The sequence below is a fragment of the Molothrus ater genome, chromosome 1 (genome assembly GCF_012460135.2).
Source record: "Molothrus ater isolate BHLD 08-10-18 breed brown headed cowbird chromosome 1, BPBGC_Mater_1.1, whole genome shotgun sequence".
NCBI classification, from domain to species: Eukaryota; Metazoa; Chordata; class Aves; order Passeriformes; family Icteridae; genus Molothrus; species Molothrus ater.
In genome coordinates, this window is record NC_050478.2 from 102,809,686 (window position 1) to 102,833,056 (window position 23,371).

Here is a 23,371-nt window from a genome sequence, read left to right on the forward strand (position 1 = left end):
GAAAGTACACTGAAGTGTTTGTATAAAGATTAATAAGTGGCAAGCAAAATATCCCTTAGACTTTACAGAGACTGCAGAAGAAGCCTGTAGCAAAGTTCTAAAGTTCAGTCCTTAAATTTTTCAAGTCTGGTGTGTCCTGTTCAGGCCAGTGGTGCTGCCTGCTGCAAAGAGCTTGTGTAAAATGCTGATTTCCACACCAGCTGAGTGTGTGCTCTATACGCCCACTTTGATTCTGGCAGTTCGCCAGTTGTCCCCCAGGGTTTGATCAATTCACTGTGCAAGGGAAGGTTTAGTAACTGGGAGAGTTGGTTGGCAAACTCCTGTGTTCCTCAGTATAAAGCATCCAAATGTGGAGTGAAATAACAGGGATACTGCTGTCAGGGTGTCAACTTTGCATGCCTTACAATGTGACTGATAAACCTTATTTCTTTCAAGGCCTGTTTCCTGCCATTTTGAACCTGGCCAGCAATGCTCACATCTCCACCAATGCCACCTGTGGAGAGAAGGGACCGGAGATGTTCTGCAAACTGGTGGAGCACGTCCCTGGACGGCCCCTGCGCAACGCCCAGTGCCGCGTTTGTGACAGTCACAGTGCCAATCCAAAGGCAAGCTTCACGTGTTTTGGATTTTGTTTGTTTCATGAGTTTGTGTCTTTTTTTAACCCTTCCCCTTGAATATAGAGTGTATTGGAGTCAAATATGTTTTGGTTTTAGTCTGTCTACTCTGTGAGTGCAATTACCTTGGAGCAAAAGGCTGACAAAGTGTGAGCGCCGTGTATCACCACTGAGCACTGTAAGATCCAGTGACAACCTTTTTGTCTGAGGGCAGATTTCAGCCTTCACTTCTTTATGACAGGAAGAGATTGTTCTTCGTGTGAAACAAATGTGCTGGGTCAGAAGAGCTAAGTGAGATTTATTTTCAAGAGATGTTTAATTTTTTTGCTTTGAAACAGAGCAGCACCCAATTTCCAGTGCCATCGATGGTACCAATAACTGGTGGCAGAGTCCCAGCATTCAGAATGGAAGGCAATACCACTGGGTCACCATCACCTTGGATTTAAGGCAGGTGAGTAACATTTATGGGAGTATCATTAAATGGATGTAGGATACAAGCCAATACAAATTGATTGCAGCTCTTTGTTTAGATTAAACAAAAACAGTTTTTAGTGAAAACTATCATCTGTGTTCTTTCTGTCTTGGTAACCAATTCCATCTGTACCAGTTCCTTTGTCTTGGTAACTTTCCTCTGCCTAACCTTCTGTCTTTCTCCCAGGCTTCTGTCTTTCCCCCAGCACTCCTATGATATTGTTTTCCTCCACCTTTTATTTCTTAAAAGTTACTCGAAGTCTGTGTTTTCAAGAACTTATTTTTAAACAGGAATATTTTCAGGGTATTGGACAAAGCACATATTTTATATGTGAGGATGCATCTGACTGATTCCGATCATCATCTTGTTGGGAGGAGCACTGGAAAAACATGTTCTAAACTATATCTTCTAAGAACATTTGCTGTCTGCTGTTTTGCAGAGCTGGAGTTTGAATTTCTGAAACAGTGATTTGTGACCCTGGGGAGTCTGGAACTGTCTGGGCAAAAGTTGTTTCCCCTGTTTTGGCGACTCTGTAAGGCCAAACTTGGAGGGGTTTATCATTCTTAGACAGGAGCATGCTAAACTGTACAGGGCATTTGCTAATTTATAAGTTTGTCTGCTAGACACGAGAATCAGAACTCTCCTACTCTGCTCCAAGAATAGATAAAGTAATTGGTGAAGAGGTTAATTTTTCTTGCTTTTGCTGGTTGTTTTGCTTTGAACAGATCTATGTGCTGGCCTACCTAAGTTATTTAAAAATCATAGCTCAACAATTCCTTATTAATATGGTGATACCTCCCAACTCTAGAAGAAGCAGCTTTATTACTTACTAAGAAATGCTTACTTGAAGTGTAGAATTGGTAAGAAGCTTCTGCAGGATCTCTAGACCCTGCTTAAAAGTAATTTTAAAGATTAAAACAGTGGGTTTTACTTTGATGTTTTCCAATAAAGCATAGATTAAGCAGGTGCCTAGTTTGCTCTTTAATTAGAAAGCAGAACTGTGAGGATAATGATCACAGGGTGTCTTTTGTCCATGACAGAAGGTTTGGATAGGATGTTAGTGTTGTTTGAAGAGTTAACTTTGTATTTGGTTTGTAAATGGACCAGCAGGAAGGAAAAATGAAGGAGGAGGAGGGGATGCCTTAGTTTTTATCCTCCTAGAACAATTTTACTTTGGAAACAGACCAGCTGAGTTGCACTCTGAATCATTTGTTCTTCAGTCATAGTGCTGTTGAGGTTTCAACAAATACATATCTTTCCTCTCCTGACTCATGCTCAGTTTCACTAATTTGATTTGAAAAGTTTCCCCTAAGGGGCCTTTCTTCTGTTTTCCCTAGAGGGTTTGAGAGAGAGAAGGCATCTAGGGCTATGCAAACTGAATGTAAATTACTGCTCTGTGAGAAAGGATTTGGTTAATAGAGATTGCTTGAAGTCAGTGAGTTATTAGAGCTGACTTGGTGTGCTTACTTGAAACGAGTCAGCACAAGTAAAGAAAACACAAAAGAAAAGCATATGAAGGACCTTAGTGATTTTAGCAATTGTTTACTTCATACATTTTTTCAGAATTACTTAGAATAGGACCTGTAGAAATATTCCTGAAAGTCAGTACCAGTGTTCAGTATAATTTGATCATTGATACATTTCGTTTGCATTTCAAGCATTGTGCATTAAATCTGTCAAGTACCATATTAAAGCAAACAAGTACATCAACTTTCCTTGCCAGAGTATAGAATATATTCACACCTTTTTGTGATGTTAAAAATCCTGTCATTATTTATGGGTGGGTTTTTTGTGCAATTATCAGAAGTTCTAGGACTAAGAGCTTCTTGGGATTATTACACAGTTTAGAGATATAATCCAAGGCACAGTTTAGAGATATAAATCCAAGCAATTGAGTTGGTAAGTGTGGAAACATACCCTTGGCTGGCAAATATGGGGAAGATTCCCATAGCTGGTGAACACTGACTCCAATCCAGTCTTCTTAGGTGAACCTCAATGACTATTCATCTCTTGGCTTCAAGTTGAATGGAATAGAGGATGTTCTTTTAGCTAATCTACCTTGTTCTTAGTCTGTTTAGTCTAAAGCCAGCTGTTCTACAGAGTAGTTTGATGGGATCTCAGTAAGAAAAGAAGTCTATCTAATTAAATCAGCATTGAAATTGCTGTTTTTATCTTTCTCCTTTGCAGAATCTGTGCTATTTGTAGCTAATATAGCATTTTATAAGGATAGTGAGTGCTTATGTTATGATTTTCTAGCTCATATACATCCTGACAGCTAGGTACATTTACTCTAGTGTGCCTTTCAGTCTTTCCAGGACCCACATGTATGATAGCCTTTCCTTCCCACGCCCTACACCACTGCCTCCTCCTCTCCCCCCTTTCCATTAAATGTATGGCAATGATCCAGAACTGAGGAAAGAGCAGTGTAGCAATGAGGTGTAGGATTGATGTACAAGACACTAAGATTTGATTTATGACCTTGTGCTTCCTACACTGGTAGTTCTACAGAAATAAAATGCACAGCAGTGGTTTTCTATAAAAACAGCAATTTTTGTCTGAGTTTGACTCCTCTGGGCAGTTGCACTGTGAAATTACAATTCTAATAAATCCTGGCTATGATACATTTTACTGGTGTGATTGATCCAGCTGTAAAATACTACTCTGACACCATTAAACAAAGACTACTTACCTCAGTTTTATTACCATGCTTTGAACTTTTAAAGGTATTTAAATGAACTCCGTATCCTCAGTGTAGCAGAAAGGCAGATGTTGGTATATCAAAAAGTTCTTGAATTGCAAAACAAGACTAGTTCTTCTTGGAAGACCCATAGTATTAAGCTGAGTTGAAAAAACAGCTCCACTTCTGATTAAGTCATAACTTATGAATATTCTATGAGTACTGGATTACCACTTGGAGGCTGATGTAGGAGTAATTTGTAGCTTCTGCTATTACAAAGTAAAAAAGAATGTAAATATTATAAAATTATTTTTCTAGAGCTTTCATCTTGAAATCAACGGGCAAGAACAGGTTTCTGTAAAGATACATGGTTTGCTGATGTCAAAAAATGGTATTCTGTTGATTTTGCAGGACAAATGCTGATTTATTGTATGTGGCAAGCTTTCTTAAAAGCCTTTTGTGGCCTTGTAAGACTGATGGTGCAACATTCAGGGTGTTCATCTGTATATTCTTACAATAAAATTCTTGAGTAAAATGAATTTCCCTTCAATTCCAAATTAATGTTTGCACATAATGAATCAAAATCTTGAAGAAAAAATAATTAATGAGACTAGAGGTTTTTCTGGATTTAGTGTATTTTGCACTTTTAATGTCACAGAATCATCAGAGAAAAATATTGCAAACAAATCTTCTTCACAGTGTCAAAGAAGATGAAGCTGTCTTTAACTTTTAAAAAGATATTTCTGTAAACAATATAAGCTGATAAACATCCCTTCATCTAGTCTCCCACTCTGAGAGTATTCAAGAATGATGCCTTTGGTGTTGCTGGACCAGCATTCAGGGAAACAAAGTTTTTTAGAAAGTCTAATTAAAGCAGAAATTACTTGTTTTGTTGGCATTGCAGCTATGAAAAAGGTTTTTTAGTAGAAGTTTATTTGGTTGATCTTAAAAATCAGGATTGAAATGCCTCTAAAATGGCACTTTTAATATATGGCTTGGGAACTGCTAACTTGCTCTGACTTGCCCTTTTTACCCTTGTAGTTCAACAAGGCAATTAGTTCTGAGAAAGTTATACAGTCAAATTAAAGTATACAAATCATTAGCTCTTGCTCAGGTTTATCGCGTGGCTGGTTGGTGGGCACTGAATCAATGTGGGAAGTGGTAAGAAACTGCCATTGATGTTCAAACTTGAAGAAGTTATAAAAGTCAGATTCTTTTAACAAGTGCTCAAAGGAAAATCAGTTTTCATCACATGGATTTCTTGACCTATTATGGGTTGCAGAGTCTGTGAGATTGGAGGTCTATTACAGATATTCCTTAAAACATCTTCATCTGTGGACCCTGTGGACACCTTGGTCCCTTTCTCCAGCTTCATTCCCTTGCTGGGAAACATAATCCCTGAGAATATAGGTTGTCTTGGTAAGCTGTCTTGTGATTTCTCAAGTCTGAGAACATTTATACAAAATCCTTTATTTATTTATTTAAGCTATATTATTTTCAGGGGCTGACAAGTTTTCATGAAGTTGTTGTTATTCATTATCCTGTCAATTTACCTGTGAAGTAAAATGGGATACCTGTGAGCTATGTGTAAATGGAAGAGTTGAGAGGAGATTTAATTTTTTGAATTGTGCATTGAATTTGTGCACAGTTGCTGTGAAAATGTTAATATTTGACTGTCTTTTCCCTCCACTCCCCCCTCACCAAGGAACTTGGTATTTAAAATAAGTTTAACTTGCATAATCTTGTAAATACCTTTTACTGCAGCAGTTAGTTCATGATGAAGGATAGCTCATTGTTACTAGTTGGAACTGGATTTAAAACTAGCCACATCAGCTGCAGACTATAATGGGTCTTGAAAAATCTCAAAGTAATCAAAAGTAGATCATTTGTTGTTCAGCCAACTGTGTAATAAGTAGGGAAGCAGTTTAGTTGATGACAGCAAGCAGAATGGGGAAAGAAAATAAAGGACATATGAGAGTTTTTGAGGGAGATTTTTTACCAGGGTATTTGAAAAAGGTTTGGGTTCCAGTCTTGCATCTTTTATGCATTTGAGAAAGATTACTGAATTCAAAGGAACTTGGAAGTGCATAGCTGTTTCTAAGCCCAGTCAATAAAACTTTCCTAGTTTTAATAGTTTTGTGGTGTTCCCATCTGTGATGGAGAAAATACCCATACAAGCAACTCCTGTCACATACAAGTGTCTTCAGGTTTTGGGTACTGAAATGATAATACACCAGATTCTGCTTGGTCGTAACTGAGTGCAAAACTCCATACCACTGAGTCAATGAAATCCAGGTTGTCTGTAGGGAATATAGTTGTTTGGTTTGAAGTCTGCCCAAATGGTGTACTTTGTTCCTTTAAAACCATGTATTTTGGCTTTTATTTTTCAGCTGGAGATTGTTGGCATGATGTAGGTTTTATTTAAAAGGCATTCCTCTCTTCATGGAAGCTGGATTATAATTCTTGATATTCGTTTAACTTTGATCAGATTTTAAGGTTATGTGAAACAACAAAAGATTCACAGAGCCCAGAGAAATTTTATTTCTAAGACTGACTAAAGAGTGAGTTGGCTTCTCCTGTTGCCTGTATCTGCTTGCATTGCTGAAAAGTAAAATCCTCATTTTCTGTAAATTTTTATATTTATTGCAACAACTAGAAATGTTCTGTTTGTGTCTGACTGATTTTAACATGATAAATCTGGATTGCCTGTAAAGAAAGTCAGACTAAATAAAAACATTGTAGTTTAAATTGTCTGATTTAAATAACAGCAAGATTGTTTCACTTTTTAAAAGATATTATATGTAGTAAATCAATGGAAGATAAATATCGCCAATTTTTTTTTTCTTCGCATGTGTGCAAGATCTCCTAATCAAAGCTTTGTTCACCTAAATAATGTTTTGTTTCAAAAGTCATTTCCTGAATTGCATCTGCAACACAGTTACTATTTATTTTTGTGACTTTATTTCCCCATTTGGCAAAATCAAAACCTGCTCTCATGTGGCAAGTATTGTTCTTGCCCTGGCTTTAATCTGCATTGCAAAAAAAAAAAAAAATCCTAAAAATTTAAATTTATAGTGTATGAAAGAACTGATTGCAGCCAGATTGGAGCTCAACACAGTATTAATAGTGCACATGCAGGCAGGAATTATGATGATAATAGCAGCCTGCTCAAGTGGAAATACATTTCTCTGAGATGGCTGAATAATACAGAGCTTTCTTTCATCTAAACCTGGCTTGTTACTCCAGTGTATATGAAACATTAAACTCCTGTATAGAAGTATTATGAGTTTGCAAATGCAGCCTTTTTGAGTGAGGTGATGTAGCAGGTACTGGGTAAGGGAGAACATGGTGGCTTTGCAGTAAATGCTCTTCAGTGTTCATGTCTGATGCTGTCATGAGTTGGGGGCCAGTTCAGGTTATCTGGCTTCATGACAAAGTAATTTAAAAGGTGATATGAACTTAATTCCTGCCCTGCCTACTCACAGAAGTGCTGAACAGTCCTGTTGTGCTCATGGGGATTTCACTTAGGGTTGTTAGAAAAATAGTCAAGATAGCTGCATAGCTCACATACATCTCAATGTTACTTAAGAATATTAGCTCTTTTATCATGGTTATTTTTGTCACATTCAGCTTATTTGTCTCTGTATATTTTTAGCAGTGACTATAAGTAGTCTTCTGCTGAAATAACTTCAATAAAGGATGAAATTGTAATGCAAGGAGGTTTTCAACATAGGGTATAAAAAGTTTTTCAGAAATGTTCTTACAGAGAAGATTACATTCCCTGCTACATTGTAAACCAAGGAGCTTTTTGGTCTATATCTATAAAAAACCTCACAAAAACAACCAACCAAGCACAAAAAAACAAACAACAAAACCCAACCAAACACTACTTTTTTTAAGCTGTCAGTGGTTCAGAAAAGCTAAACATTTCCCACAGATAGTTATACCCATCTAATCCTGAGATGTGCAGGATAGATATAGTTTTCAGCTATTACATCAGCACGAACGGATGCCCTGGACACAATTAGATGGACCTCTAGTCAAACATTTGTGCAAAAAGTTTATACAGAGTTACTTTACCAAATTTTACCCTCTGCCCAGGCAAACTGTATACTGCTTTGAAAATTGAAATTTATTACCCAGTTGGTTTCTGGTGGTGTTTTACAGTACAATGAAGTGTTAAAATTTTCTTCTTGCATTTTTTTCAGGTCTTTCAAGTTGCATATGTCATCATCAAAGCCGCTAATGCTCCACGACCTGGAAACTGGATTTTGGAACGCTCCATAGATGGCATGGAGTTCAGGCCATGGCAGTACTATGCAATTAGTGATACCGAATGTTTAACTCGTTACAACATCACACCAAGAATTGGGCCGCCAACTTACAAGAGGGATGATGAAGTGATCTGCACCTCCTATTATTCCAGACTAGTTCCCCTGGAACATGGAGAGGTATCTTTGTTTTTGTAGTTGCAGTTTGTGATTAAGGACATGAAGTGATAACAATTTGAAAATATTTGAACTGCAGTTACAGAGTTTATCACCCTCAGAACTATCAGGTTATCTGCTATTCTTTTTTAGTAACATTATCTTTATATCATATAGTATAGCAAACTTCTAAATCATGGGATGAAATGTGTCTTTGGCTCTATGTGTTCCCATTACTAAACTCTTTGTTCTCTCTTTCCATATAATTTGATGGTAGCAATTAGCTGTGAATTATTAGTTCCTTTATCCCGAAAAAACTATAACAGAGGCTCTGTGTTCTGCCAGTTTTTTCATTTAGTAGAGAAAACTCCTGTGTTAGGAACACCTGGTTGTGTGAGATAAAGCAGCTAACACTGTTGAAGTGCTCTGCACAGCTGGAACTCCTAAACAAGCCTTGGCATTGTTTCAAGGATGCAGCATAATTAAAAGGGCTACGAGTTGTGCAGTCTTGCTGTTGTTCTTTCTTTTAGTAAACCCTATTCATGGTACTTGTGTAATTTATTATGGAGAGACAGCCACACAATGAAATGATACATTAAAACCAGTGGTTATTCCATCGTGAATGCTATAATGTATGACTGTGATAATAAGTGTGGTGTTATCCCATGGAGGGTGCTAGTAACTCCTAGCTTCATAGAAATCAATATGTTTTTATTTCTTGGTTAAAAAAAGGATTGGTCTGGATGTAGACATTCACATAAAATTAAAACTAACAGCAAGAAAAAAAAACCAGTGAAATTCAGTAAAGTCACTCTTACTTTAATTCAATGTTTATTGCAATGTTGTGAGCATGTGATCAATATAAAATCAACATAAAACTGACAGATGAGATGGAACAAAGAAACATAAACCTGGCTCTCCATACAATTAACCAGAAAACCCTTACTGACTGTATAGGAGCAGTGCTGCTTGTAATGTACATTTAGTAGGCCATACAACTCCAGCTCCAGGGATGCCAGAATTCAATTTAGTTACATTTTTTTCTAATTCTTTTTTCCCTGATAGTACACATAATTAATTGGGCTACACTATCAAAACACTGCTTTTTTTCTGAGTGTGGTGATGGAAAAACATAACACAAAAATTGGAAGAATTAAATTTCTGTCTTTATGGAGAATCTCAGAATCTTTTAGGTTGGAAAAACTTTTAAGGTCATTGAGTCCAACTATTAGTCCTACTAATAAGGACCAAGGTTCAGCATTGCCAACTTCACCCCTAAACCATGTTCTTAAAGTAACACATCTTCATGTCCCTCCAGGGATGGTGACTCCATCACTTCCCTAGGCAGCCTTCTCCAATGCTTGACAATCCTTTCTATGCAAAAAACTTTCCTAGTTTCTCATCTAAAACTCCCTTGCACAATTTGAGGCTATTTCCTCTTCTTCTATCACTTGATGCCTGAGAGAACAGGCCGACCCTCATCTGGCTACAGCCTCCTGCCAGGTTAGGGAGTGATAAGGTCACCCCTGAGCCTCCTTTTCTCCAGGCTGAACACCCCCAGCTCCCTCAGCTGCTCCCCACAGAACTTGTGCTCCAGACCCTTCACCAGCTCTGCTGCCCATCTCTGGACACACTCCAGCCCCTCAATGTCCTTCCTGGATTGAGGGGCCCAGAAGTGAGCACAGGATTTGAGGTGCAGCCTCACCAGTGCTGAGTACAGGGGGACAATCACTGCTCTGGTCCTGCTGGACACAGTGCTGCTGACACAGCCCAGGATGCCATTGGCCTTCTTGGCCACCTGGGCACTGCTGGCTCAGGTTCAGCTGCTGTCAGCCAGCACGCCAGGATCTTTTCTGCTGGGCAGCTTTCCAGTCGCTCTGCCCCAGCCTGTAGCACTGCCTGGGGCTGTTGTGACCCAAGGGCAGGACTCAGCACTTGACCTTGTTGAACTTCATCCAATTGGCCTCAGCCCAGCAATCCAGCCAGTCCAGATCCCTCTGAGGAGCCTTCCTGCCCTCCAGCAGATAAAGACACATGCATAAAAGCTGTCATTCACAAAGGAAGGGCTCCTCCTTTGTAGCTGGATTGTCTGTCAGACAGGAACATTGCCTGCGCAGAGTATTTCACAACCTGCATTAGTGAATCTTGGAACTCTATGGAAAATATATGTATTTAGAGCTTTGTAATTTGTTCTAGCCAATCTGTTGCACTTAAGAATGGCCCTGCAAACCAGCTGATCTCTGTAAATGCCTGCCTTGTATCCAGCATTTGCTAACATCCCAGTTTTCTGCCATCAGCTTGGAGTGTCTTGATGTGAAATAACTGTTAGCATAAAGAGACCACATATTTAAATATGGATGTCATTAATAACATTTTTTTGCCAAATGTGACATTTTGCCAGTTTGGCTGCTAGATTTTTCTCAGGTTTGAAGAGATAGAGCTGCTTGACTGTAAGTTCTGTTATTTGCCTGATTTATACTGCTTGAAGATCTGCTTTTGGCAATTTACACAATCAGTTTATGACTCATGATGAATTTCAAGGCTTAAATTGCAGTTGTTTGAAAATGGTCTTGAATTATGAAAGACAGGTAAGCCAAAAATACATAATAGAGAAATATCACTTTGTATAAGCTTATATAAGCAATATATTAGACAAATGTAGCAGTGTGCGAGGAGAATCATGGTATTTCTTCTTTAGTATCTTAGTCAGTATCTTTTCTGTTTCTCTCTTTTTCTGTTTGTTAAGATTCCTCTACAGTCCCTATAAAGATTTAAGTGTATTGTTACAGAGTTTCTACTCAGAATTTCTAGACAGTAGAATTTCTACTGTTCAAGCTTTAAACTTGAGAGTAAAAAAGTGAGTCATAATTTACATTTCATCACTTGAAGGCACTACTTTTGAGAAGTGAGAGTATAGATTAGGCAGGAAAGACAGATGTAGAATGAAGCGGTACGTGTCATGTGGCCAATTGGTTGGGACAGGCATTTCTGGATCTTTAAATGTCTGGTGTCTAAGTGATAAAAAGCAAACACAGTGTGTTATAAATTCCAGTGCCATTGTTGGATCCTGCTGTCTTTGCTGAGGAAATCAAAGGATTGCAGCAAGCCCAGCAAATTCTATGTCTGTACTGAAAAGTAGATGAGAGTAGGATATGGTGCCCCATGCTGAAGTTGTGCTTCTCTATAGTTGAGTATATATGTGTAAATTTTTTCAGTAAAAGGAGAGCAGTGATATTTGAATATTTGACCAACAATTCTGCCTTGTGATTCCCAGCAGAAAACATAACTTCGGAATGAATATTGCACAACCAATTTGCCTGAAGAGAACAGACTGAGATGTGGTGGGCATGTTCAGTCTTCAGTTGCATAAAACATGGGTACAAAAGAGGAAAAACGTTTTCTGCATGTCTGTGACAGGATCCAGGAAGAGTTCTGAAATTGCAACAAGGAAAAACATGATTTAGAGATTAGGAGCATTTCTAACAATAAAGCTGGATAGGCCTGAAGTACATTGCCTTGGAAGGTTGTAAAGTCAGCACCAACACTGGTCTTTGAAAATGGGTTGGTTAAACATCCAAAAAAACTCTAATAAATCCTGCTTTAGCAAAGTAAATGGACTAGAAGAATTCTCTGTATTTCTATGAGAGCTGAATATTATATCAGGTGGTGCAAATTTGCAGGATGAGACCTGGGAAAGATTTTGGTTATCATAACTGTTATTCTGCAGTTAAAAAAATGGATGGGCTATCAGAAAAGTAGAAAACTTTGAACACGCTATGTTAGAATATTAAGAAGGAATGGTGCTAATCAATAAATGTCAAAATTATAATTTTGGGAATGTGACCTCCATTACAAGTCTGTTTGTATGTCTTTTAAATAGCACAGTTACTGCCTAGGGAGCCCCTATCTCCATTAGATAATTAAGATTTTTTTTTAAGAATAATAATTTAAAGAAATCTATAACATGTAGGAATATTTTCAGGGGAACAATTTGACAGTACTGGACAAAGTTGAAACTATAAATTCAAGAGTAGTTTATGAGACAAAATTACTCCTCATAAATGAGAATATGTCCTACACTCTGAAATGCATCTGACAAGCCCAAAACTTGACCCTTTGTTTGTTATGGACACCAGATGAACTGTTGAACACTTGTTCATTGTCTGTATGGTCGGGTCTTGTTTTTCTGGTTTTTACATAAAATGGAGCAGGGACTGTGTGGTCATAGGGGACTATATCCTTGTATGTTCCTAAGTAGCTTTGGAAAGAAGAAAGGGGCTGTGGCCAGAAAAAGCTGTGCAGTCTCACGCCTAAAGTCATCTTAGTGGGGCCAGCTGGAATTGTGCAAGAAAGATGCAGGTCAAATGAGTGGGTTTGTGTTGACAACTTGCTTTCAGTTGTCATCTGTGTTGGGTTTCCCACTGCATGTCTTATCACTGAGTACTTCTTGCTGATTGTACAGTCCTGTCACTGCTAGGTGTAGGATTAATGACCCCAGATTGAGAATGTGGACCAGATTATGCTTTGTAATAAGATCTTTCTATTTGCAGAGAAGAAATCTGTAAGGACAAAATTGAGCTTATGGCCAGAGTTACATACTCTGTCTCAGTGAGGGAGAGGAAGGAAGACTGCAGGACCTAGGGACTCACCTTGAGACTGCATCTTGGTTTTTCTCCTTATTTTATCTCCACAAAAGCCCAGGACACTTGGACTATGATGACTTGATAATGGTGGTTTCAGAACAGTGTACTCAGGCAGCAGGAATTTTACCTGCCCATAGACAATGGGGAAATATAAAGAACTCTAGGTAGTCTAACACATCACCATCCTGAGTTGTTGGGAAACAAGATTAAGTTTTGTGGTTTTGATTCTCAGACTAATGTTTGTCGTGGTAAGTGAATCGCAATGTTTGTGACTAAGTCAGCCTTTCTTTCCAGATTCACACCTCACTGATCAATGGTAGGCCTAGTGCTGATGATCCTTCACAGAAACTGTTGGAATTTACTTCTGCACGATACATTCGCCTGCGACTGCAGCGTATTAGAACTCTGAATGCTGACCTCATGACTCTCAGCCATAATGATCCTAAGGAGCTAGACCCCATTGTTACCAGAAGGGTAAGCTGATTATTCATAAATGGTATTCAGTATAGCTTGATGGGTGAGTCTATTCTGACCTACTTGAGAAGGAGAAATACTTAATTCTTGTCATTCAGAGTGGCGTTAATAGGTTTTAAATAATTCTTGCCTTGCCTTTGACACCATTAACAACAATATCTTGTCACAAACAGCTTTTAGAAAAAAGCTAAATATTTTTTCAATTTTCAAGATAGTTTTTGTTTTAATTTATTTGTTTGTGTGAATGATTTGTGCTAGGAGTAGTGTTTATAATGCTTTATCATCAAAATACAAATTGTGGTTTGACTGATGGAGATGACTTTTGAGGTTGTGCTTGATGTCACCGCAGTACTTTCTGTGGTGTATCATGGATTTCAGGACCTAGTGCTGTGGTCCATAAACATAATTACTTGAAAGCATTGCTATTGTGAATTTTCATGTCTTCATTTTTTAAAAGCTGTTATAATCAATTGTTTTGGAGCTCATAAATTAACATAAAATGTTTCTGTAGAATTCCGAGAGCATTAACTGATTTCCAGGTTTGATACTGAAACTGTGGAAACTGAGCCCCAAGCACTTGGGCTGATTTCTTCAGGTTCTCACACAAATTTAACATTGGAAATCTCAACAGTTTTTCTGCTGGAAAAGGATTTCTGTTTCCTATCTTGCCATTATGATCTTAATTTGCCCATGTCTCATAGGTTAACACTTCAGAGACTTCAAGTTTTTCTGTGAAAGTAGGATTTCTGATGAGGACAGGAGAACATGAGAAGTGTTTTCTCCTTCCCTTTCCTTTGTAGCTCCTTTTCCTGAAAAACATCTGCAAGCAACTCTTCCTTGTGCGGCAACGGGATTCTTGCAGTTTGTGGCTCCTCTGATACAGGCAATCCTTGTGCTGCCTGGATAGCTGAGCACAGAAGGGAGGAAGGAACTTGGATTTGGTCAGGGATTTGTGGGTGATTTCAAGGTGTCCATTCAACTGCAGCATTGTAAAGTGTAAAATCTGGATGGTTTGCATTTTCTGTCAGTGGGAATTGCTAGCATGGAGACTGCAAGAGCAGAGTATTGGAGAGCTGCTCCAGCTGTGCCTTACTTGGCAATAGGGAATTGCACAGCCTGAGAGGTGAGATGTTCCCACAGAGCAAGCTGGTTGATACTTAGATCTATTGATAGTATTGGCATATCAAGACATACACCCCAAAAGGAAAAGTTTGACATGGAAGCGTACAAACATACAGCTGGGAAACAAGAATTTTGAGGCCAAGCACTGCGACCTGGTTTTGTAACATACACAGTTGTGCAATCCAGGGCTTATTACTTCTCCACCTAGCACTGCTTAGCTCAATTTTACATGAAGAACTGCACATATTGGCCAGGTTTCCCAAATCCTGATTTCTCACCTTGAGTCTCACTTTGTTGTGCAACCAGCTGCAACAAAGATAACCACTTCCAGCTTTTTGGATGCTGTTTTTATTGGCTTTGAAGACTTTGATATGGTTGTTGATACCAATTATGTTTAGTTTCCTGTACATAGTCTTGAAAAATGGCCAATTCAGATTCTGAGTGTTCAACAGCACCTTTATTTCTGCCTTCTTTTTATTTATTTCTGTCTGTAGCCTTTAATTATCACTGGTTGCTCATTCAACTCCAAGCTGCACACAGCTGCTGTGAGCTGTACACTGGCAGAAAATAAGACAGAGATGTAGTCGGGAATGCAGTGAGAAATTAAATTCTGCTTTTGTCCTCTTCCTTTCTCAGCCTGAACCTCCTTCTTTGTAGTTTAGGATTTACTGTTCATGGTAAGTCCCTGAATGATTTTTGTAGTTCAAGCCGATAACATTAAAAATCCTCCCAAAATAGTGCACATAAGAAATTTAAGACCATAAAAAAATAAGTATGAAATCAAAGAAGATAGTTTGCTCCAAGTCCAAGAGCCTTCAAAGAAATAACAGTCCAGGAGTCAGCATGTCTGACCACCCAGGGCTACCTCTCTTCCTGAACCAGCTGACATTAGGGTTGCTAGGTCTGAGAGCATTGAACTCTTCCCTTAGAAGTATCCTCAAAAAGAGTTTCTTTTTCATTCCCCTGTAGGACAAACTTCCCAGGATACAAACAGGCCAACCATGTTGATACTGCAGCTGTAACTGAACCCAGATGGTCATTTCCTGCCTCCTCTTTGCCTTGAAAATTAAATCCTTTCCTTATGTATGTTGTTTCTGCTCACCACCTGGCAATATTAATGGATAGTATTCTGCTGTATCCGCGATTTTTAAGCTAAGAGTTTGGATGGAATATTTCCCTGGCTACACAGTAGTTTCAAAGAGCTGGTCTGGAAATGAGTGTGCAAAGTGGTTTTAGGGGAGGGATAGTTCCCATTTTAAGGAAGCATACTCTTAGTCCACAGACTGACTCTAAAATACAGCAATTTTTTATGCTTTATGGCTTCTTGTAAAGTGAAAAAAGTTGGATTTTTTTTTTTTTGCAAGTACATTTTGGTTGAGGTCTCAATTGGTGGTCTTTCTCAAAGCTGAGGAATTTTACATACATACCTAAATTTAAAAGCCAGTTCGTTTTTCATACCCAATAGGGAAAAATAAAACCCGCAAAAATTGAAGTTTTCCCCAAATGGCAAATAGTTTAAGTATTTCTTTTATTTACACAGAGCAGTTTAATGCTGGCATTTTGTTTTGCAGAGTAGGGCAGGGAAATGTAAATAGGTGTAAATGTCTTTTATTCATACCTTTCTCACCTTTGTTTTTTTGTAGTACTACTATTCAATAAAGGACATCTCTGTTGGTGGCATGTGTATTTGTTATGGCCATGCTCGTAGCTGCCCTTTGGATGAAATCACAAAGGTATTTAATCTCATTATTTTTGCAAAACAACTTTTCAAATTAAAATAACAACAAAAAAAAATTCCTAAGGAGAATGAGAAAGAGGAAGCTAAAATAGATCTTATGATGCATACAAATTATTTGCTATATTTTTCTTTTTTTTTCAGAGGAAGCATATCTGGGTTTTGTAGTGTATCTTTCTTGAAGTTAACTCTTCTTTGGCATTGAATTAAAACAATTCGAGGGGCACAAGACATAGTCTGTCTTGCAGCACAGGAGATTTGCCCCTCCTGTTCTGGAAAGGCTATTTCCTAGTAGTTGATGTACCATGGTAGAGCCACTTGTGGGGTATTTGTGGGTCATGCCATTTTTTGAAGTAAGATTGATACTGAGCAGGCTTCTGGCAAAATTGATTAGGTTGTCCATTAAAAAATATTTCAAGAAAGTGGATTTTTTCTTCTTAGAAACTGCAGTGCCAATGTGAACACAATACATGTGGAGAGAGCTGTAACAAGTGCTGTCCTGGCTACCACCAGAAACCATGGAGACCAGGAACCCTTTCTGCTGGGAACAAATGTGAGAGTAAGTAGGCACAGGCATTTAGGTAGTTTCATGAAGCCTTACTGTTTTCTTGTTTGAGGTTGCTTTCATACAGACTCCGTAATTTTAGTATGTTACTAATTCCCCAGAAAAAGGCACAAACTAAGAACTGTTTTCATGGGATTGTTCAGAGGTAGAGAACCTACTTCTAATCATAAATGTTCAGATGGTTTTCAATAATCTGTTCAGTGTAACTCCTTGGCTAGTGGAGTTGTCATGTAGTATAGCTCCCAGAATCTCTTTTTCAAAGGGACTTGGGGATTTATTGTACTCCTGTAGAAACTAGCAGATTTGCATCAATCATTTTGTTAGCTACTTGAAGTGCAAATTTTATCAATTGATCATAAATTTTGTCAGATGAAGAACTTTGTTCTCATAGCAAATGTTTTGAAAGAAACTCCTTATTGGCAATTATGCTTCAAATTGTCTGATAGATTGACTTAGGCTGTGCCAGTAGGGCTGAATGTGTTCCTAGGGCTAGTTGGTGCCTTTTCTCACTTCACATTACTAATGCATAGCACAAGCTGCAGACAATTAAGAACCTATTGGATAAAATTTAACGTTCCAGATGGAAAAGGATTGTTTTTAATAGAAATCTTTGCACAAGTCATAATACCACTCTTTAAACTTAATAACACTTATACTTAAGTACTTTGACTTCTCAGATTTTGTCTCTAATACAAATAAGAGAAGAATTAGGCAGCTTTTCATCTGTAATGCAGAGGACAGAAGAAGGAACAGTTATTGCTAATTGCACACATCACTGTTGACAACGGTGCTGACAAGATTGTCTTAGTAGGATATACAGAATAGTACTAAAAACAGTGCTGTTAAAATGATAACAGTGGTTTTGAAATTTGCTTACTTGCTAAGAAATACAGTGTGTTATATCTGATGAAGCACATGGCATGTTAAAGGGGGAAAGCACACTTTTGAGGTCAATTCATGGGCTCTTCTACTTACATTTTAAACTTTGAAAAATGTCAGTATTCTAGGAAATGTTACACATTGTGAATAAGAAAAAAAAATTATTTCTTTTCCGTTCCTTCTCAGAATGTAACTGTCATAACAAAGCAGAAGATTGCTATTACAACCAGAGTATTGCAGATCAGAAAAGAAGCATGGATATTCATGGCCAGTTTATAGGAGGTGGTGTGTGTTTAAACTGTACTCAACATACTACTGGGATCAACTGTGAAATGTGTGCTGATGGATATTTTAGACCACATAAAGTAAGATTTAGAAAATACCTTTCTAATGTTTTGGTGAATTATAACATGGTATCATGCCTATTTCAGCTGATTGTGATTAATATATTGGTTTTTTATTAGTTGCAGAATAGCTAAGAACTATAGAGGGGATTCTTTTGGTAAATCACTTAACGCCAAAACTTTCAGAAAAAACCAAAATGCTTGTCCATTTGTGTAGGAGGGCAAGTCAAGATGTTGGAGAAGAAAATGATAAAAAGGACCTGGCTCAAGGATCAAAATCTTTGGCTGATAAGAAGTTGCAACAAATGCTTTTCTTGATATGATTGTTGCAGAACTTGTGCTCTGAGTGTACTTTCCAGTGTCACTCTTTGGATAAAGGGCATAAACTCTACAAGACATTTGTTAAGATGTGGCTGACAAAGTTAAACATATGAACTTATGTAACTTAGCATTGCATATAACTGCAGTGTTAGAGGTCTCTGTATAATGAGACATTCTGAACTGAATTTCTACTTCACATGGTCTTGCTTTGGTAGGTTCATGCATATTTTGAAAAACCCATACTTTAAAAATCTGGCATAAATTGGTGCAGAGAGCAAGGATGAGTCCATAGGAGTATGGGTATACAGCAGGTACAGCTCATCCAAAGAAGTAAATTGTGTCTCAGAGCTGCTGTAAAAAGCATTGAAGGAAGGTCTTTGATCAACTCATAGCCATTAAATGTGAGGTCATTACTAGTTTGGTTTAGAGCTGAAGCACCTCAAAGGACAGCTTTCCCTGCAAAAAAATAAAATCTTGTCATATGATTTTCACTGCCTTATATTTAAGAGATTTATAGATCATGAAGTCAGAATGGGTCTTTATTAATAGATAAGCTGTCCTTCCATTGAACACAGAGCCAAGGATTTCTTTAATTTCCTTCCTCTTTGAACCAGAATGTCTTTGCAAAAAGCATCCACTCTTGTCTTAAACATTTCCATATCTTTTGGCAAACCTTCACAGTGGTTAATTGCTGTTACTTAAAAAAAAAGTATTATGCTGAATGTGTCAGACTTCAGCTTCCAGCCATTAGCAGTTACTATATCTTTGTGCTATTGAAGATCAACTTTTGTTCCCACATTTAAGCTTTTTGTAGACTGCAATCCCCTGATCCTTCTGCTTGCTAAAGTTAGACTAGTCCCTTTATCTATTGTCCCATATTATCTTTTTCCAGTCTTTATTCATTTTAGCTTTGGTGATTGAAGACAGGAAACAGATGTAACTTTACTGTTCCCAGTTAATAAATTGAGAATTTGGCAGTGAACTTTTATTTTACAGGTTTCTCCCTATGAGGATCACCCCTGCTATCCCTGTGACTGCGACCCCTTTGGCTCTCTGAGTTCTGTCTGTGTTAAAGATGAGCACCATTCTGACTCCCAGCGTGGTAAGGAAACAGCAAGTGCCTTTTCCCTGAACTTCCAGTCTGGCTGGAGATCATTGAAGTTGAGGGAACACTATCTACCCTTGAATGGCTGCCTTTTAGATACCACTTCAAAACACTGGTAAATCTTTGGGAAGGTGAGGCTGGGGCATAACATAATTTCATGATTTTAAGGTATGTCAGGTCCCTGAACGTGTTCTCCTGTGGGGATTGTGGCCTCCTGCTGTGTAAAACAATGTGAGGTGTTGAGATCTAACACTGTTTGTGAATGCTGTTACAGCTGTAACAAAATTCATCTTGCTGCAATTTCTGTCCATTTCATTCTTTAAATGTGAAAAATAGATGCTGAGACTGAACTTGTGCCAAATGTCTGCAGAATATGGCATGGAGTGTAATAAAAAATGAATGCTAAATTTTTTGTACCCTCTGAGACATACTGAATCCAGCCTATTGCCTGCTCTGATTTTTTTTTTTTCCCCCCCTCTACTTTTGCTATTCAAGGCACTTGGCCAGGCCAGTGTCAGTGCAGGGAGGGTTATGCAGGAGAGAAATGTGATCGCTGTGCATTTGGGTATCGGGGCTACCCGAACTGCCTGCGTTGTAACTGCAGCCTGGTTGGTAGCATCAATGAAGATCCATGCACGGAGCCTTGTCTCTGCAAAGTGAGTACTACACTTCCACTTTTGTTCAACATGGAATCTGTGGTTTATTAACTCCTTTTTAATAGTGAAATTACTTCATTTACTGGGGACATCACTTCCTTTATAAGATGTAACCTGGTGTACACCTGACAGCCTAGAACTCAAAACTACCAATTATTCTCTGTACTGAAAAAATATGGTAATTTATGTTGTGTAGTTCTGTATGTTACTGATACAACATTTGCTATAATAATTGGCCAGACTAACATTAAAATGAAATAAAACCTGTACATGTGTGAGGCAGTCATAGAGTGAGAATGCCTAGCTGGGTTTGGTTTTAGAAATGAGCTGATATTTCTCTTCAAAGACACTGATTGCTTGTAAAAAAATGTTGTGTTTAAAACATCTGCTTTGTGTAAAGAAACAGCAGGCATTTGGAAAGAACTATTGGAACACATGCACTAGACATATGTATGAAATATTTAATTATTAATGAAGGTTTAATTATTCAATTACACAATATAAACCATAAAAATGTTTAAAAAGAGCAGTTTTGCAGCATTTTATTTTTTGGTAAATATCCAAAACTCTTAAAATTTCTTGCAGCTGTAGATTCCACTGAATTTTATTAAAAAACTGTGTTAATATTTAAAGAAGTTACTCAATTTTCTGAACCAAACGTTGGAGTAGTTTATGTATTTGTTGCCAAATATGATAGTGAACAGGAGCCAAAGATAACATGGTTTGTTTGACAATTTTTCTGAAAATTTAGTCCTTCAGCATAATTTATATGATCCAAAAATCAAACCTATTTAAATAACAAGACTCTGGAAGAACAAAATGGCTCCAAGCGCCAATTTAAATATGCAAAAGGAGAGAAGTGCCTGATTTTGAGTTAGGGTAACACTGTATCAGCTAATGCAGCTAACCAGTGAAAATTTTGTTATGAATTGGACTAGAAACTGCCCCTTTTCAGTGCTACTGTGGGTATGAGCCTGGTATACAGAATTTTTAGGCCAGATCAAAAAGAGTGTCACCAGCCAGCAGACCACCTACGAAGATGAAAGGAGAAAAGCAAATGAAGGAAACAGGGTTTCTAAGTCTTTGCAGACTCTATTCTTCTTTTATATAGTGCATTTTATGATATTTAATCTTTCCTGAAACACAGCTCTTGAGTTCTAGTCACTGGGTAAGATTTTTATTTTTCATTAAGAAATAAATAATTTCTGTCTAATACTGTTAGACAGTGAAACGTTTGATCCAAATCCATTCTGAAGACTGAGAAATAAAAAAGCTCAAAAGAGAATACAAATAGTATTCCTGTAAAAATTCAAGATTTTTAGTTCTCATAGTCTCAGGGGGCACTTTGCCTGAGATTTTTCCCAAGTTTGCATATGAGCAAATAGAAGCAGCCATTCTCAACCTTTGAGTCAGAACTGGAGATCATAAATTTTTAATATGCTTTGCAAACACAGGTTGTACTTTGCTTACAAAAAGACATAATCTGGCTGTGTAGAGAGGTTTTATGTAATCTTGACATGCCAAACACTGTTCCAGAAGGAAAGACAGTTGGAAGTCTCAGATTTCTCTCTGGTAAGCCTGAAATATACTCCATAGGACCAGATCTGATCTAAGTCTGCGATCTGGAGTGATTCTTGTGACTGACGTAAGATGGTTGTTCTTCATAGGATACTTGCAGTCTTAGTGTCCTAACCATATGTATTAGAGAACTTTGTGAGGTGTTCTGTAAAGTTATTTTTGCCTTTTTAGTGGAGTTTTCCCATAATTGAAACAAAAGGTTGAGACTGAAGAGTGGTATGTGTTCAGGTCTTGTCCTGATATGAAGCTGAGACATTATAAGAATCTTGTCTCTTGCAGTAGGAAATGTTCATATCTTAGTGTGTGAAAATGCCCATGGAGATCTGCTATTTACACAGCTTTGTGGGTATTTATCAAATATTTTCTCTGCTGGTTTGTTTGTCAGCAGCAATTGTCTAAACTTTTTTTAAGAAATAGCCACGTATTTGCTGCACAAATTTTACGAGAATATTAGGTGCACCGTTTTGGATCTTTTTTTCCCTGTAAATTCTGCTTCGAAAGATGTTTATAGCTGTATGTTCTGAACTACCCAATTTGCATGGCAGAATACCAATGAAAGGAGCTAAAGGAGTGCAGCATCTCTACTTCTGGAGCAGGAGTTTCTGGACCTTAGCCAGAGCATATTGGGTGGAGGAGTTGCCAGCTATCATAGTGTGGTGCTCTTCCAGGAAGAGGGGGCAGCAGTAGTGGACATCACAGCATAAATATTGAGAGATGGCTGAGAAACTATTGTCTTGAAGCTGGCTGAGGTGGCTCCTAGAGCCTGGCCTTAGAGGTGAACTTTCTGGATTCTATCTGGTGAGATATCTGAAAGGTAATCTGAATTCAGAAAACGTGAGATCTTTCTCCAGAGCAATCTACAAAGTCAAGCTACAAGAGAAGTAGACTGGCAAGCTGACAGAAACTTTTCAAACCCTGCATGTGTGTTGAAATTTTACTACAATAGAACCCTTGCTGGGGCTTGTTTAGATTTTGATGAACTGGCAAATTCTGATGAATTTTTCCAATCAGTTTCAGTTTTAAGCTCTGAGTCTTATTCAATAATCCTGCTGTGCTGAAATGTGTTTTCTTTTACAACCTTCTGAATGCTGTTATGCCTAAATCCCGCCTAATCCATGGTATTTGTTACCATAATAATGCTGATGCGAACCAAATGTTATATGCCTTTGACAGGAAAATGTAGAAGGTGAAAACTGTGATCTCTGTAAACCAGGATTCTACAATTTGCAAGAAAGAAATCCTCAGGGCTGCACAGAGTGTTTTTGCTTTGGTGTTTCTGACGTCTGTGACAGTCTTACATGGCCTGTCAGTCAGGTATGTAAATGTTATGTCCATGACCTAATATTCTTTCTTCAAGCAGCTCAAAAATGTACTATATTTCTCTTTGACACGTGCCCAAGTTAGCTTCAAATTCTGGTGTGTGTCTCCTTACAGAGGAATGGATCAGTATCATTGGGCAGCTCTGAGGTAGTCAGTAACTCATCCCAGTGCAGTCTTTGGCCCTGCTAGCTTGCAGTCATATCAGAAGCATTAGGTAGTGAGGGCTGCAATAATGCATTGGAAAAATTTATTTTTTTTCTGACTGTTAAAGTTTCTTTTCATGCTGAAGAGATAAACCCAAACCTGTTTCCTTGCTCTTATACCAAATGGACAAGGCTATTGGACCTCTGGCAATATGGCCAATACTCTTTCTTAGCAAACACTGTTTATAAATATAATTGTTTTCTGATTAAACAGTTCTTGAGTTATGGGCTTTGGG

General features: G+C 38.0%; 1 protein-coding gene across 1 annotated transcript in view; it reads left to right on the forward strand.

Moving 5' to 3' along the window:
- The window catches only part of LAMA1 (laminin subunit alpha 1), a 97,966-nt gene that overhangs the window by 19,472 nt on the left and 55,123 nt on the right, over positions 1–23,371 (forward strand). The window contains exons 3-12 of the mRNA XM_054515054.1: positions 436–604; positions 951–1,065; positions 7,972–8,214; positions 13,128–13,307; positions 16,073–16,162; positions 16,606–16,723; positions 17,795–17,973; positions 19,270–19,375; positions 19,874–20,034; positions 22,786–22,926. Coding sequence (XP_054371029.1) covers positions 436–604; positions 951–1,065; positions 7,972–8,214; positions 13,128–13,307; positions 16,073–16,162; positions 16,606–16,723; positions 17,795–17,973; positions 19,270–19,375; positions 19,874–20,034; positions 22,786–22,926 — 1,502 coding nt within the window. The remainder of the gene's footprint in view (positions 1–435; positions 605–950; positions 1,066–7,971; positions 8,215–13,127; positions 13,308–16,072; positions 16,163–16,605; positions 16,724–17,794; positions 17,974–19,269; positions 19,376–19,873; positions 20,035–22,785; positions 22,927–23,371) is intronic.